The sequence below is a fragment of the Chiloscyllium plagiosum genome, chromosome 3 (assembly GCF_004010195.1).
Source record: "Chiloscyllium plagiosum isolate BGI_BamShark_2017 chromosome 3, ASM401019v2, whole genome shotgun sequence".
Classification (NCBI taxonomy): domain Eukaryota; kingdom Metazoa; phylum Chordata; class Chondrichthyes; order Orectolobiformes; family Hemiscylliidae; genus Chiloscyllium; species Chiloscyllium plagiosum.
Window position 1 is genome coordinate 101,201,895 of NC_057712.1, and position 17,362 is coordinate 101,219,256.

The 17,362-nt window shown below is 39.8% G+C and overlaps 1 protein-coding gene across 2 annotated transcripts in view; it reads right to left on the reverse strand.

Moving 5' to 3' along the window:
- Positions 1–17,362, reverse strand: part of LOC122548390 (SH3 domain-binding glutamic acid-rich-like protein 2) — a 94,607-nt gene that overhangs the window by 46,473 nt on the left and 30,772 nt on the right. The window contains exons 1-2 of one of the 2 annotated variants that reach the window (XM_043686964.1): positions 8,903–9,054; positions 4,093–4,278 (exon numbers count right to left, since the gene is read on the reverse strand). In XM_043686964.1, coding sequence (XP_043542899.1) covers positions 4,093–4,278; positions 8,903–8,908 — 192 coding nt within the window. In that variant the 5' untranslated portion in view covers positions 8,909–9,054. Of the gene's footprint in view, positions 1–4,092; positions 4,279–8,902; positions 9,055–17,362 lie in introns of those variants that run through there. The other variant, XM_043686963.1, reaches the window with a different exon arrangement.

Below are 17,362 nucleotides of genomic sequence, written 5' to 3' on the forward strand. Positions count from 1 at the left end.
TTACCATTAAGTGAATATGTCCTGCTAAGATTTGCTTTCTCAAAATGCAGCACCTCGCATTTATCTGAATTAAACTCCATCTGCCACTTCTCAGCCCATTGGCCCATCTGGTCAAGATCCTGTTGTAAACTGAGGTAACCCTCTTCGCTGTCCACTACACCTCCAATTTTGGTGTCATCTGCAAACTTACTAACTGTACCTCTTATGCTCACATCCAAATCATTTATGTAAATGACAAAAAGTAGAGGGCCCAGCACCGATCCTTATGTTGAATTCCGAGAAGTTTCTGGAAGGTTAGTGCTAAGTCCAGTCAAATATTATCTTTGTTGCGCTGTTAATGTATTTTGAAAACTGAAAATTAATATGTGTTAACATGGATTTTTATTCCATTTGTGACAATATGAACATGTATTAAGGAGATGAAGCCAGATGACCTTATGATTTTTGGGGTGGTGGCTCAGTGGTTAACACTGTTGCCTCATAGCGCCAGGGAGCCGGGTTTGATTCCTGCCTCGGGTGACTAGCTGTGTGGAGTTTGCTGTGTGGAGTCTCCCTGTGTCTGTGTGTGTTTCCTTCGGGTGCTCAGGTTTCCTCCCACAATCCAAAGATGTGCAGATGAGATGAATTGGCTATGCTAAATTGTTCATAGTGTTCAGGGATGTGTAGGCTAGATGCATTAGTCTGGGGTAAATGTAGAGTAGTTGGGGAATGGGTCTGGGTTGATTACTCTTTGGAAGATTGGTGTGGACCTGTTGGGCTGGAGGGCCTATTTCCACACTGTAGGGATTCTATGATCTATGCTCTGCCATTCAATAAGGTCATGGGTGGTATGATTGTAAACTTGACTCTATACTTCCATATATCCGCATCCCGTTGCTTATCTAGAATCTACCTATCCATGTCCCGTTGCTTATCTAGAATGTATTTCTATCTTAAAAATATTCAAAGACTCTTCTTCGAGTCGTCAATGGTGGAGGTTTCTAACTCTAATTATTGTGGTTACACTCTGAATTACTTCACAATGTCCTAAGCAGAATTTCTATCGGCAGACTGTCCATTGCATTTCAGGGGTTAAATTATTTCTGTTATTCCACTATATTACAGATTATTCACTAAATAGAACCAGTGATGTGCTAAACTGCTGCCGGTCCTTGTTAGAGAAACTCTGATGGTTGAGCTGGTTTTCAACTAAGAAACGTACTGTGCTGCTCAATGCTTCTCCTTTCTGACAATCAGGTTACATCTTTGAAGTTCCAGATAATTTTTGATACATAGAACATTGCAACCTTATTGCTTGTGCCTCAGATGGGAAAGGGATGGGATCATTTCCTTCACTTGCATCCTTTTTTGACCAGACACTAAACCCACCTCCACCAACTAAGTTCTACCCCCACCCCGTTTCAGATTGATTATTCTTCCATTCATGCATCAACCAGCATCCAGTGATCTGGCTCTTAGATGTTCTTCATCAGAGACTGCATGTAGCCCCAGTATTGACCATCACCTCCTGTGGAACTGCCTGCAGCTCTCAGAAGCATTGCTTGCTCCCCACCCAAGATGAAAGTCTTGTACTGAGTCAATTATGCCTGCAGGATAGCCTGTAGTGTGGGAATGGGTTATATGGTGATATCTTGGGCAGCAGGGCAGGAAATCCTACTCCATGTTGGAATTGGCCTTTGCTTGGACCTTGTGTGTTACAACATGTCACTTAGCATTTACTAGCCCAAGCCTGAATGTTGTACAGGAATTGCTACCTATGGGCACAGGCTACTTTTGGTAACTGAGGAGTTAGTTGAGCATAGTTCAAACAGGAATTGGTATCAGTGCCCATAGTGTAGGAAATAACAAGAATCTCCACCTCCAAAGATACCTGGTGGGCAGAGGACATGTGCAAATAACAACTAAAAACAGGATACAGATTTGGGTATAATATCTACCATTCATTACATTCAGCAGGGTGCAAGCATATTTCATTGATGAAAAGGAAATAAATATGTAGGATGAAGCAATCTGAAATAAATATGAATTCTATTCAGTAATTTATTTTACAATTTTGTTTTCCAGGGTTACAGCCTCAATGTGAACATACACTTCCCCTAATTTTCTGTCCATTATAAATTCACAAAATTCTGATTGCTCCCAATATGCAATGGCTCTACAACAGAAATTAGAATTTGCAGAATTATCTTTTGAGCCTAACCTCAAAAAGAATATTTAGGTGCTACAATAATTTTATCTGGAAAATACAGGTTAATCTGATTTTATACATATAAAAGACCTTCCTATATATCTACCCTAACTGGATCTGTAAAATCTTCTCCAAATGCATCAGATTAGTACTGAAATGGAATATTTCTTTCTGTAACTTCAGTTCTGAGCATCTTCTATAATTTGCCATTTTGCATGGAGTTCTGCAAAATATTTGAAAGATCAGCAGACAAATGTGCTCAGGGCTGAGTCTTTAAAACAGCTGCACATTGCGTAGTTTTGTTTTCTTTTAGAATGCAACTCACAGAGTTAAAATGGTTATCAGTCCACATTCCACATTGTAGGGAATCTAATCTAATCTAATCTAATCATGGGGAGTTCTTAGGTTCCATTTTCTAATGAATTCATTTTTTTGTGAGATGTGGGTGTTGCTGGCTGGCCAGCATTTATTGCCTGTCTCTAGTTAGCCACTTTTCAAATGGATTTTATATTTGGATGCCTATGATAATCATTTAAGTAAGTGATGTCATTACTGAAGAGCTAAACTCTGAAGAACCAGTGTCAATGTGATAGACTAATCAGATACACAAGCTCCTTTCCATTCTAACAAAACAACTAAACTCCGTAAAAATGGCTAATTCTGCTTTTTTTCTTTCTGGCTGAGGGAACAAGTATGGGAATTAGCAAATGATCTCCCTTGAGATCAATTTTAGATTATTTCAGTTCTCTGCAATTACAAAAATAAAATCATCACAGATACTACAAGGCTCTTGAGCAACTTTTGCATGAAACCTGCACAAGATTATATTATCTCATGATCAAAAAACTATAACCAACAGTAATGTTAATAGAGTCAGAGTCCTAGAGATGCACAGCATGGAAAGAGACCCTTTGGTCCAACTCGTCCATGCTGACCAGATATCCTAACCTAATCTAGTCCCACTTGCCAGTACCCGGCCCATATACCTCTAAACCCTCCCTATTCATATATCCTAAACAAAATAATTTTATTTCCAAAATAACTGCAACGGAAAGGGTTTACTGAAATAATTTTCTGCACAATGAGCTCAATTAATACTTACCAAAAGGATAAGTTTATTTGGATATTTTGTCAAAAGATTTGTCTCCAGCATCATTCATTAGCAACATTCATTAAAAGGCAGAATTTGACACTTGATTTTCCATCTGTTGACTTGAAATGACAAATTTGGATATGACATTGTGAAATTTCCAATAGGCACTCATGGTACTCAAAACATTCATTAACTGGATGCTGGAAAAAAAAATTAAGGCCAGTGGGGTTAATTGTTTCTGTGGGTGTCAACATGGTTTAGTTACACTTTGGGGCTGGCAAACATTGAAAAACCAAGTTGCTAAAATCAACAGCATTTAGAGTTTCAGTAGAAATATGCCAGATTAAAATACTACAAGTACAAAACAGAAGAAAACAGGATGTAGACTTGAAGGGGTGGTGCTTGTTGGACTATGGGATAAGAGAAGAGCGATGTTGGCGGGGGGGGGGGGGAATAATTTATTTTGAAAAGCTAGCACTGGCAAAATGGGTTAAGGGCTTCAACTTAAGCTTTCAGATTTTATTTTATACTAAATAACTTGACATAATGGGAAGTTCTTTTTTTAAAAACCAGCATTCGTTTTTTGAGAGGCTTTCCCGATTGAGTATTATAGCTTCAATTGTAGATTGGCAGAAACCATGAAGAAACAGCAAAACCAGAATGGCAAAATGAATTGAAAGAAGTTACATGAAAGAAAGACAAATTTAATACCTGTGAACATGATTTCTTAGAAAATATTGGATCTGCAACTTTGAATTTTGTAACATTGTCTGACAGACTATCAATGCTGAGAGCAAAGATGTCTACTTACTCCACAGTATGCATCGTTGTTGAATATCTGAGGTGGAAGTGGGTTTCCTTTGGCAGGCTGCTTCTCCTGTGGAATGTTGTGGTACATCCACCTTCTCTGGTCTTCTAACATTGTTATGTCAATCTCTTCAAATTCAATTTTGTTGGATTCTAAGAATCCCACAACTTCTTGTTGCCGCTTCTTGATCTGCAATGACATCAGAAATCAGTCAGGAGAAATCAGTCGGCCCCCTTACTACTTTTCATCATACAGGGAAGAGGAAGTGTTGATTCAAATCTTCACGCCAAAGTTGACGTCGCAGAGTCAGGAAATGTCACCACTCACTGGTGCTGAGGAGGGGGGTGGGAGTTGACTGGAATTGAACTTACTGACTCCAGGAATACTGCCAAGGAAGTCATGGGACTGCTGCTGGACAAGGTGAGCTGTTTAAAAGACTTGCTTTTGTGCTCTGGAACTTCTTCCCAGTTGCAATGAAAAGAAGCTCTGATTCTCACTGTGCCCTATCCATACTAGCACATGCCCCCCTCACCTTCACAGCCCTCACACACTCCATGGCAATGAATGCTCCTCTATCCTCATACTGTAACCATTTATATCCCCTTGGCAACCCATGGTCCATCCACTAAACTTTGACATTATATTCTTCATGCCAACCTATCCTCATGGCAAACCTCAAGAGCCAGGGTGAGATGAAATAAAATCAACTTCTTTGCTTCTATTATGGACTTCACTGTATTAAAAATCACACTCTACTTAATAAAAGACTATTCAATACATATAAATCCTTTCAAATGCCTAAGCCCTTCTAAGTACAAACATTTGTATTCTTTGCCCCACATCAAAAACAGATTACCTCTTTATGATCACTTGGAGCTGTTAGTCAAACTAGGAATTTATAACCACTCCAATATGATAATGACAGTGTGTGGTATCGGTCCAGCAGCACAAATCCTATCATGCTAGCCCTGTGACGTCTACAGGAATTGCAAGCACTGACGTTTTCAACTGCATGCTGTTGTTTCTAAAACAGCAGGAGATTTAAATGATTTGAAAGCCTGGCAGTTGCACGAACCTTGTACTTCTTACACAAATTTATGCCTATTCTTAACAATTCCAAAGGGGTACGCCGGGTCTCTCCAAAAGGGTACCGTAACTCCCCAAAATACTCTGGTAGCTTCAGACCCACTCCTGAAATGTCTAAAACCCATGAGTTGCATTTTGGAAATCATGGTCGTAAAAATGCTTCTAACTGAAGAAACAGCTGAACATTTGGATGTGCTCCTGCCTTCATAAACTCCAGATGCGAACATCCTGTCCCTGTTCTCCAATGCTCTCTCCCAGAAAAAATGGGAAGGGCCTGGTTTAGAGACAGGACTCCCAGATTCCGTTCTATCTCTGTGAAAATTCATGCTTTCTTGTATCTTTTGTCTAAGATTTGTTCAACTGGTGGCCAAAAACAGCACATTGAGCTAGGTAAACAGCAAGATTAACTTCAAAGTTTCACAAATGCTTCAGCTCATATGTTTCCATTTATGAAGGGTTGCCATTACCTCACCTGGACTGCAAGTTATTTTGCCACAATGAGCCATCCCTCTTTATGAGATAGGAAAAATGGAAAATAAAGGACACATTGAAATTTTAAAATTTAAATGTTAAAGCATTCCACTTGATTACCAACAGCCTTGTGAAATTTCCTTGCCAGCAACTCAAACAAAGCTGACTAAAACTGAATTAATTTGGTCCCGTTGAGACTACTTTCATCTAGAATATACAGGCTTAGTAAAAAGGAAACAGAGGGTAATGGTTAATGGCTGACCTTGTGAATAGAAAGTTGTTTCAAGTGGTGTTCCGCTGCTGTTTGTTTTATACATTAATCATTTGGATTTGAACGTGGGGGACACAATTTGGAAATTTGCGGACAACACAAAAATTGGTCACATAATAGGTAGTGTAGAGGATAGCTGTAAGCTCCATAATAATAGAGATGGGTTGGTAGAGTGGGCAGGAAAGTGGCTGATGGAGTTCAACTCTAGTAAGTGTGAGGTAATGCATTTTGGGAGATTAAACATACAAGGGGCATACACAATAAACAGGAATATACTGAGAGGGGTAGAAGACGTGAGAGATTTTGGTGTGCACGTGCACTGGCCCCTAAAGGTAGCAGTACATAAATAAGGTTGTCAGGAAGGCAGATGGAATGGTCTCATCCATTAGCAGAGATATACAATACAAAAATAGGAATATAACGATGAAACTGTATAAGGTAATGGTGAGGCCACAACTGGAGTATTGTGTGTTGTGCTCTGGTCACCACATTACAGGAAGGACATTATTACTCTGGAGACAAAATTTACTAGAATGTTGCCAGGGCAGGAGAATTGTAGCTACAAGCAAATATTGGAGACGTTGGAGTTGTCTTCCTTGGAATGGAGATGGCTGAGCAGTGATATAACTGAGGCACATGAAATTTTGAGGGATAGAAGTGGAGTAGATAGGAAGAACCTGTTTCCTTCAGCAGACAGTTCAAAAACCAGATATCAGAAATTCAAGCTAAGTGGCATAAGGAGTAGAGGAGTGTGAGGAGAACCCTTTTCATGTAGAGGATGGTAGCTACTTGGAATTTGACACTTGAGTTGATGGTGGAAGCAGAGACCCTAAATCTTTTAAAAAGAATTTGGATCTACTCCTTAAGTGGTATAAGTTGCAGAACTATGGGCCTGATGTAGGAAGATGGAATTAGAAAGAGCATCTGGGTGTCTTTGGTTTGGCATGGACAAAATGGGTCAAATGGCTTCCCTTATGTGTTGTATCATTTCTAAAGTTCCAATATCCCGTTGATTTTGTCAATTCTTATTGTCTGTGCCTGATTACAGGAATCCCTGCAGATACAGTCCGTCAGTCAATTTTTCCAGGGGTTATGACTGGAAATCAAGAACAGCTCATGGATACTTTACTCAGTTGTGTTCAAATGCCACTGTAAACCTGTCTGTAATTATTTTCCTGCATTAAAAAAAAGAGAAGAAAATACTAATCATGTTAAATAAATACACATCTTTACTGAATGATGTTTACTTTATTGTAATTGTAATGGTCACCAAAATCAATCTTTTGAAATGGATGACATCTGAGAGAGGGCGAAGGGTAGAAGATAGTAAAGGTTGCTACTGCATTTTCTTCTGTTGCTGGCATTGATTTTCAATTTTAATACTAACTTTTACAGAGATAAACATTTTAATGGTTCTTCTGAAATGAAAGCCACTCCCTCCCCATTTTAAACTCAAACATTAGCCAAATACTACCAACTGCAATGATTTCAATAGAACAACTTTTTCTTTCCCTTAAAATATGCTAAGATCTCTCAAAACACAAACAAAACAAAACTGCTTGCAACCAGCGAGGAACAGAAAGCAAAAGTGTGACATATCTATTGAAAAGCAACTAGTTACATGTCCAACATCTAAGCAAGTTTTAAAGTTCTTTGTGTTACAATGCACATGTTTTCAGATTTTTTTCACCTGCCTATTCCAAAAGCAAGTATGAAAGCAAAAACGGTTTTGAACCAAAATGTAATTTGAGACTGTTGTTAAAAAGTATCCAGTCATAATAGACCTCTGCAAGTGAATAGTTTCACAGCTACATTAGTGGTACAGGATATCACCAGATACCTGACCAATCCTATTGGCTAAGAACACTCCAATACTGGACTAACTGTACTAAGTGCTTATTAAGTTAATTCAACTTATGATAAAGTTCAGTGCTTCATGTAAAAACAGCACCTGTTGCTAAACAAGCAGTTTTGTTTTGTTTGTGCTAAACAACAAATGCTTTAAAGTACTCTTCATTTTCTTTTATAACTTTAGATTGTGTGTCCATAAGAGAAAGAAAGAGCATGGAATCTGCCTTTGTTTCCTTGACTCAGTTGAGTGTTATCTAAATTAAGGATTTATCCACATGCCATTTTAACAAGACAGAACAAAACTAAGACATAATGCCAGCCATATCATGTTAGTAAACAGTGGCACAATGGACAAGAAATACTAATGGCAACAATACTGAGGAGTTTCTGTTCAGTTAAAAATGAAAAATAGATGTAATAGAGGTAGATAAGGAGCAATTACATGCGATCTCTGCTCATTTAATACCAACTTATTTTTACAGTCACATAGGAATCCTCCTGCCTTTATACAAGAGAAGGGGAAGCAAAGGGATGCTGGCTATGTTAGGCTGCCACGACAGAGACACCATTACCTCTTAACACTCTTTAAATATGAATTCACAGTGGGAGTTTTACTACCTGGGGTTTTCAAAGATATCTGATCTATTAATGTTCTAAACCATCAATCAGACGACAGAACTATAAATAAAAGCAAATGATGGATGCTGGAAATGTGAAGCCAATGTAGAGAATGCTGGAGAAACTCAGTAGTTCCTTTTAGTTTCTGGGTAGAGAAAAACAGAATCGACATTTTTGGTCCCCCAGTCTGACTCTTCTGGAGTTCAATAGACTTTAATTGTTAACTCTGTTTTTTTCTCTCCAGGGATGATGCCAGATCTGCTAGTTGCTCCAGCATTCTCTGTGTTTGTTAATGACAGAACTATGTTACCTAACATGAGGACAGCTAACATGCAGCAACAATATTCAACTGCACTCTTAAGATTTCTCTTTGTTTCCAAATATGCTGGAACCCTGTGCTTTATGGTGACGTTAGAAATGGCAAATAGAACCACTGTCATGCAGCACCATCTCCACTAAACTAAAATGAGGGCTAAAGTGTATGTTATACCCCATTCTGAATAGTCAGGTTCCTACCTTCATATTTGCTGTGCCAGTACTAGGTTTTGACAGTCATCTTTTCTTATAGAAAGCATATACATTTAAATAGCACCTTTCTTGATCTTACGTCACTCCAAAGCACTTTACAGCCAATGACTTAGTTCCAAAGTTGTTATACTGTAGGAATCCTTTGAAAAGAATAAAATGCACATATAGATCTGAGAAATCTTTGCAAAGGGTCCTATTATACAGAAAAGTATCAAATTTATTGCACAGGTTCTGAAGTGAAACATCTGTTCCAATGTGAAGCGCCTTTTTCGAAACTTCTCAAATGAAATCGTCAGACCTATTAAAATTTGACAACACATGCTTTAATTCTCAGGAAAATTATAATTTGTTTTCTTACTAATAATCTAGCTCTATGTAAGTTAAAAATTTTGTAACTATCTTGAAGTGCATGATGTTTGGGTGACAGACCAGTTGTTAGGGTGATCAGTTGCATTCAGCAGCGAGGAGTACATATTAACATAAGGCAGGAACACTTGCAGAGAAAATGATTAAGATAGCAAAGGATTACTGAAAAAAATAAAACTGGTGGTAACTACAAGCAGAATTATATCTCAATATTGATAACCGTACACAGGTCAGTCTGACAAAAAACTGAAATTTTAGGAAAAGTGAGGTTGATGTAAGTTTAACGATCCTTTACTCTCAACAGAAAATACAAACTGGCAATCGACTCTATCTCCCAACCTACGCTGACTTAATGTGTTCATTGCTGCAGAATGCAACCACTGAATTCATATTTTCATCGCATTACTTCATCAATGCATCAATTCCCACCCACACACACAAGTTACATGTAACTTACTGAAAATATATATGTTTTTAAACATTTCTTTAAATGTCAATGCATAATCCTATCAAATCCAGCCTTTATATAATTTGTTTTTCTTTATTTGTGGGGCGTGTGCATCATTGGTTGAGGCAGTGTTTACTCATCTTTCATAGGCGGTCCAACTGAGTGGTTTACCGGACCAGTTCAAAGTCAACTGCCATGGTGCAGGTCCAGACTTACATGTAGATCAGATCAGGCAGGATTGGTAGATTTCTTTACCTAGTGAACTTTTTAAATGATACTCATTACATGGTCCTGGATTAGTGGTGCTGGAAGAGCACAGCAGTTCAGGCAGCATCCAAGGAGCAGTAAAATTGACGTTTCAGGCAAAAGCCCTTCACCAGGAATAAAGGCAGAGAGCCTCTCTGCTTTTATTCTTGATGAAGGGCTTTTGCCCGAAACGTCGATTTTACTGCTCCTCAGATGCTGCCTGAACTGCTGTGCTCTTCCAGCACCACTAATCCAGAATCTGGTTTCCAGCATCTGCAGTCATTGTTTTTACCTCATTACATGGTCACCAACAGACTAGCTTTTTAAATTCCAGATTTCTACTGAATTCAAGTTTCACCATCTACCATCGTAAAATTCAAAAATGTGTCCCCAAAACTTTAATCAGGATCATCAGTCGTGTGAGATATCACAACACTGCCATCTCTCCACTAACCTTTAGATATTCTTTCAATGCAGTTGTAAAGCCAATTTTGTTCACATCTTATTGATTTGTGCAGTGAAGCAATGTCCACTAAATACCAGAAAAACTAAAATAAAAACTAAATGCTTATTTTATTGAGAAACAAGTCAGCTACATTATTATGTTCATTTGCATCTGCCTTCATTCTGCAATTATCCTGAAAGAAACAACAAACTGACAGTTTGAAGTTCTGAATAATAATGGAAGGCCGTAAAACCCTACATCGAATCTACTGGTATACAAAATGAAAGATGAATATAAGCTTACACTAAGGATAGGAGATTCACAATGAGGAATCAACACATTACCTTGAAGCAGCAATCAATAACCAATAAAAAAGCCAATTTCCCCATAAGTAACGAAGCACGTGGTTATGTTATTGAACTAGTATTTCAGATGCCTGGACTAATAAACCAGAAATAGGAATTCAAAATCTCTGTGTGCTGTAGGTCTGGATTAATGCTGTTGACTCTGAACTGCCCTCTGAGATGGCCCAGTTAGCCACTCAATAATATTCAAGGAGGTGGCTCCCCACCACCTTCTCAATAGCAGCTTGGTATCTATAATAATGGCCTTGCCAGCATTAGCAGCATTCTGTGAATAAAATAAAATGCACTGACTAACAGGTACAGTTGTGGTTAAAAATGTATTCTGGTCAACACAACATCTTTTTAGATTAGGCACAGATTTTCACTATGACTGCAAAATAATAGAGGGGACCAACAATCAGAAGTCCAGGCCTCAAAAAAGGAATTACTATTTTCACAGCTTAGGGTTCACGTTTTACCCATGTTTGGTTATGGGGCATGGGTACAGGGCATGACGCAGCATTTGTTGGCATGTTAGAGGTATAGGACTTGAGGGGGCTAATTTATGTTTCATAATTTTTTAAAATAACTTCAACAATGCCAGAAGTGTGAGGCAAACCTTCTGTCCAGCCCACCTCTGCACACAGCCACTTTGTCTTTTGCAGAAACCCGAAGCCAGAGAAGCAGAAAGGCAACTCAAGGAGGCAGGAGGTCTTGGTGGTCTGCCTGGCCAGTACCCTCGAGTCCAAGAAACCATGATGAGTTGGATTGAAGGGTCTGTTTCCATGCTGTACATCTCCATGACTCTATGAGGTGAAAAAAGTTCTTTGGAGATCTGATGGACAAGAAAATCTAATTCACATGATCACCGGAAATTAGTAACAGGAGCTTTACCTACTGAACTACGCTACCCGGCTGGTTAGATGTCAGGAACTTTGCTCCCAACAGTGTCCAGGTGGATCTGGAGTGTCAGCCATTAACATCCATTGGTAGATAGTTCACTTCTCAGAGTTAAGCTTCCCATCAATGTTTATAAAGATTTGGTGCCAGTGGAATAAAGGATCCTTGTTTTCTAACCTTCTTGCAGCTTGTGTTTTTGAACAGCATGTGACATTAGGTTCACTGTGAAGTGCAGGAAGTTTAGTGGCTCTGAGCCAGTGGTCTCTATGGTGAATTTTTTCCTTTTCTCAAGGAAGTTTGAATCTTGTAAACAGCAAAATCAATGGATGTTTTGGTGAGCAGCAACTGGAACATCAATGAACTGGAGAAGCAACCAATTACATTGAATTATTCACCAGCCAGGAAATTAAATTATTTAATATTCTTCACTTTTCATTTATTTTAATGGCTAATGAAACAAAACATAATGATTAAATCAGCAGAGATACAAAAATATGGATAAATAACCTATGAGAAAAATAAAATTTGTGTGGTTTACTGTGGAAAAAATTAGTATCCCTTACATATGAAATTAGCTTTTCAGGGCCAGTGAGAAGCCTTGGATTGTGAAGTTTATCGTTAAAAATGCAGTTAGGCCTCAATCAGCAAGATGGAAATCTTTCCAAGTGAATTTTACAATGAGGCTAACTGGTGGATATTCTCATCAATTCAATTGACTTTCAATCGATTACCGACTGGGTGTAATGTATTTTGGGTTGGGGGGGTGGTGGGGGGGATGCTGGCTGACGCAACAGTTCACTGTCTGGAGGATCAGAGAATTTCTGGGTTTGTGTGTCACTCTGTGCAGGTTCAGACTTCAGAAGAATTTCATTGTAGTAACTGTAATAGAGATTGTAATAAGATCTGCCAGGTGGACTTCATAGAATATGAGTTCCCTGATTGGGGCTGTTGATCTGGTTTATATCTGGCAGATATAAACAGGAGTGTCAGAGATTCTGTTCATTCTGAGACCGCTAAAGGAGCTGGATCAGTTTCAAGAATTCACCACGTGTCAATAAAGGGTGACTTGATGATGGGGTACTGGCCTCTGTGGAGTTATTTCAAGTAGTGCTCAGGTTTTGCACAGCACAAGCCCAGCCTAAAATCTCAAAGCAGACAGCATCCTCCCAGACCTACATTGAGATTTTACCCAAGACTATGGCCCAAGGCAGGTGGCCTTCGAAAACATTGGTTGGGACCTGATTTTGGGGTTTCTGCCCCCATTTCCAGTTATGGCAATATTGGTCAATACGTGACAAGGGTATGGTTAGTGACACTGCATTCCTGCCTGTGCCAGCTCCATTGCAGGGCTGAACATTGTAAATATACCTACAATTTTGATAGAATTGTGTCTGCAGTAAAGTTTGACCGACATGGTGAGCAGCAACTGGAACATCAGTGAAGTGGGGAAGCAACCAATTACATTGAATTATTCACCAGCCAGGAAATTAAATTATTTAATATCCTCCACTTTTCATTTATTTTAATTTCTAGTGAAACAAATCATAATGATTAAATCAGCAGAGATACAAAAATATGGATAAATAACCTACACAGGCCTCCTCTGAAACGTTCTGACAAGTTACTCTATTATATCAATACTATCATGAATGGGATGAAACTGGATGGTGCATCCAGAATCTGGCTAGGCATCAGAAGTAAAATTGGCAAATCTGTCCTATTCACCCAGCAAAATGCTCCTCACTAATTGGGCCAAATTTGGGAGAGCTGCCCCACAGTCAAGTTGAGCAACAGCCTGATATAGTGATTCTTAATGAATCAGACCATACACTCCATGTTCAAAAGATTGCATCACTATCAGGAAGACAAACCCATCAGAGAAGATGACACAGTCAGGAAGTTGTTGTCTTGGAAGACTAACTTTGTGATCAAAGTACTGATTGTGTCTCATCCACTACCCTCAATCCCATCTCCTTTCACTGCCTTAATACTCAATGTTTAATGAGGGTCACAAGCATTCTGATCGGGGATTCAATTTCCATCACAAGACTGTCTTAGTAGTAGCGCCATTACTAACCCAAGCTGACTGGACCCTAAAGAACATGGCTCCATGTCTGGGTTTATAGAAGGTGATCAGGTAGGGCTTTTGCCCGAAACGTCGATTTCACTGCTCCTTGGATGCTGCCTGAACTGCTGTGCTCTTACAGCAGCACTAATCCAGAATCTGGTTTCCAGCATCTGCAGTCATTGTTTTTACCAAGAAGAGGTAAATGTCTACCTGACCTTGTCCTCACCGATATACCTGTGACAGATACCCATCTGTCCATGTATTGGTAGGAGTCACCACTACACAATCATTATGAAGCCCCATCTTCACATTGAGGACACTCCCAAGTGGAAAAAGCTTACAACGGACAAAGCTAAAGAATATCATAATTAAAAGATCAAAACCAAACTCTGCAGTCCTGCCAAATCCAGTCATGAATTTAACAACAAACAGGAGGCATAGGCATCACAAATATTATATCCAGAACCACATGGGAGTCCAGCACATCAGTCACAGAACACAAAGCAGATGCATTTGCATCCATCTTCAGCAAGAAGGGCTGAGGGGATGATTTATCTTGGCTCCCACCATGTGTTCATTCCATTTCAGATCTTCAACCAATTCAACTCACTCCACTTAGCATCAAAAGACTGATGAAGGCACTGGATACTGCAAAGGCTATGGGCCTAGTCAACATCCTAGTAATCGGATTGAAGAGTTGTGCGTTTCCAGGTCCACGCTTGCCCCTATCCAAGCTGTATGGATACAATACAGGCTTCTATCCGGAAATGTGGGAAGTTGCCTGGGTATGTCTTCGCCACAAAAAGCAGGGTAATCCAACTCGGCCAAGAAGCATCCTATGATTCTGTTTTGAATTGTTTCAAAGTGATGGGAAGTGAAATCAAACAGCACTTACTAAGCAATAACCTGTTCACTGATGCTAAGTTTAGCCCCTCTCCCAGATGTACTGGGGAGATGAAATGCAGACTAGGCAATCACTTAGCAGAACACTTACATTCAGTTGGCAAAAAAGACCCTGACCTTTCTATTGCCTACAACTTCAACACAACACTGTGTTCCCTGGCTAACATCTCTATGTGGCTTGCTGCAGTGCTCTAGTGAAGCTCAGCACAGCTAGAAAAGCAGCACTACATCCCAATGGGGTGGCACGGTGGCTCAGTGATTAGCACTGCTGCCTCACAGCACCAAGATCCCAGGTTCAATTCCAGCCTCGGGTGACTGTCTGTATGGAGTTTGCATCTTCTCCCTGTATCTGTGTGGGTTTACTTTGGTTTCCTCCCACAGTCCAAAGATGTGCAGGTTAGGTAAATTGCCCATAGTGCCAGGTGCATTAGTCAGAGGGAAATGAGTTTGAGTGGGTTACTCTTTGGAGGGTCAGTGTGAGCTGGTTAGACTGAAGACCTGTTTCCATACTGTAGTGTATCTTCTCCACTTGAGGACCCTGCAGCCTTCAGGACTCAAGATGGAGTTCAATAATTTTAGGGCCTGAGCACCTTCTCCCATGTCCATACCCCAGCCCTCACACACCAGACCTTCTCATTCCACGGGCTGCTACCACAAACATCTCATTGTCAGCTTCTAATGGTCCCCGTTATCAGCTTTTTATTTTCCAAGGCTGACCTTTACCTTTTGTCTACCCAACTGCTGTTCTCTATCCCTGGGCTCCTTTTCCACCTATCCCTGCCCCCATCCCATCTTCAACATATATACAGTACTAATGTTTACGTGGTGACAATCAGTTCTTAAGAAAGGTCACTGGACCCAAAAGGTTAATTTTGCTTTCTCTCCAGAGTTGCTGTCAGACCTGCTGAGCTTTTACAGCAATTTCTCTTTTTGTTTCTGATTTCTGTCATCCACTGTTCTTTTGGTTTTTTTGGCAATGATAGCATGAGAGAAGAGGTCATTGAAAGCTTTCAAGATAGTTTCTGAGAACATTATGGTTTGGAATATGGCAGAAAGCAGGTTATTCTTATTTCGCAATGGGATAGAATTAATGAAAGACCTCAGACCAAATGGACCCTTAATTGGGAGCAGCCACAACACAATTGAATTTTATATCCACTTGAAAGGGAGGAGCATGGATCTAAGACTAGCATTTTAGACATAAATAAGGGGACAAATATATGAGTTGAGCTAGATGAAATTAACTGGCATAGGAGATAGATCAACAGAGACAAGATGGTCGACATTTAAGGGAATATGCCAAAATGCTCAGAATAACTATATTCCTATTATTCAAAATATTCAAACGGAAGCACCCACCATCTGTGGTTAATTTTTTAAAAAATTTATCAAACTTCAGGTAAATATGATTGCACAAAGATAAGTAGTAGGTCAGAAGACTGGACAGAATATAAAGAATGGCAGAAATGACTGAAAGGTCAACCAGGAGGAATGGATTAGAGTATGACCAAAAGCTAGCTAGGAATGTTAAAATGGATAACATGAGCTCAAACAGATACTTAAAAAACAAAATATTAAGTAAAGAAAGAGTGAATCCTCTAGAAAATGAAAATAGTGAACAAAAAGGAAACGATGGATGAAATGAATAAATATTGTCATGATTTGGAGATGCAATGAGGATGAGCACCTCACCAAGACCTTCCCCACACCTCCACTGCTCGCCTTTAAACAACTACCAAACCTCAAACAGATCATTGTTTGTAGCAAGCTGCCCAGCTTTCAGGAGAATTCCATACAACCCTGTCATGGTAGGTGCTGCAAGATGTGTCAGAGTGTGGACATGGATACCACCATTACATGTGGGAACACCTCCCACCATGTACGTGGCAGGTAGTCATGCGGCTCACCCAACATTGTCTACCTCATATGCTGCAGGCATGGATGCCTAAGACATGGTACATTGGTGAAACCGAGCAAAGGTTACAGCAACGGATGAATGGGCACCGCACAACAATCAACAGACAGGAGTGTTCCCTCTCAGTTGGGAACACTTCAGTGGTCCAGGACATTCGACCTCGGACCTTCGGGTGACCATCCTTCATGGCGGACTTTGGATCAGGCAACAGTGAAAAGTGGTTGAGCAGAGGCTGATAGCTAAGTTCCGTCCCCAAAGGGAGGGCCTCAACTGGGACCTTGGGTTCATGTCACACCATTGCATTTTATACACACACACACACTCCTATACACATATACACACAGAAACATGTATGCACAGACATGCACACAGACACTCAAACACACACTCCTACTGACACACACACACTCCTACACTTACACATGCATCCTCTCAAAGATTTTCTCACACTCACAACCTCCCACCCCAGACACACATACACACACAGACACGCACACACGCACACATATACATATACGTTTGTGGGGTGAATTTGTACTTGCAGAGTTACATTGTACTTTGCTCAAAAACTGCTCGAATCCATGTAAGACTCTATTAACTCACCTTTTAGATTAGAATCAGTCTAAACATTATGGCACAGGCAGGGAACACAGGGGGCTAACACCTTCAACATATTATCTGACTCACACCAATTGTTACAGTTAACCTGAGAATATAATTTTTAAAAAAGGTTTTGTGATTTACATATGAAAGAAGTGAAACTATCATGGTCATTCTTACAGATGACAGACTCAACAAACAATCAAGGTATTT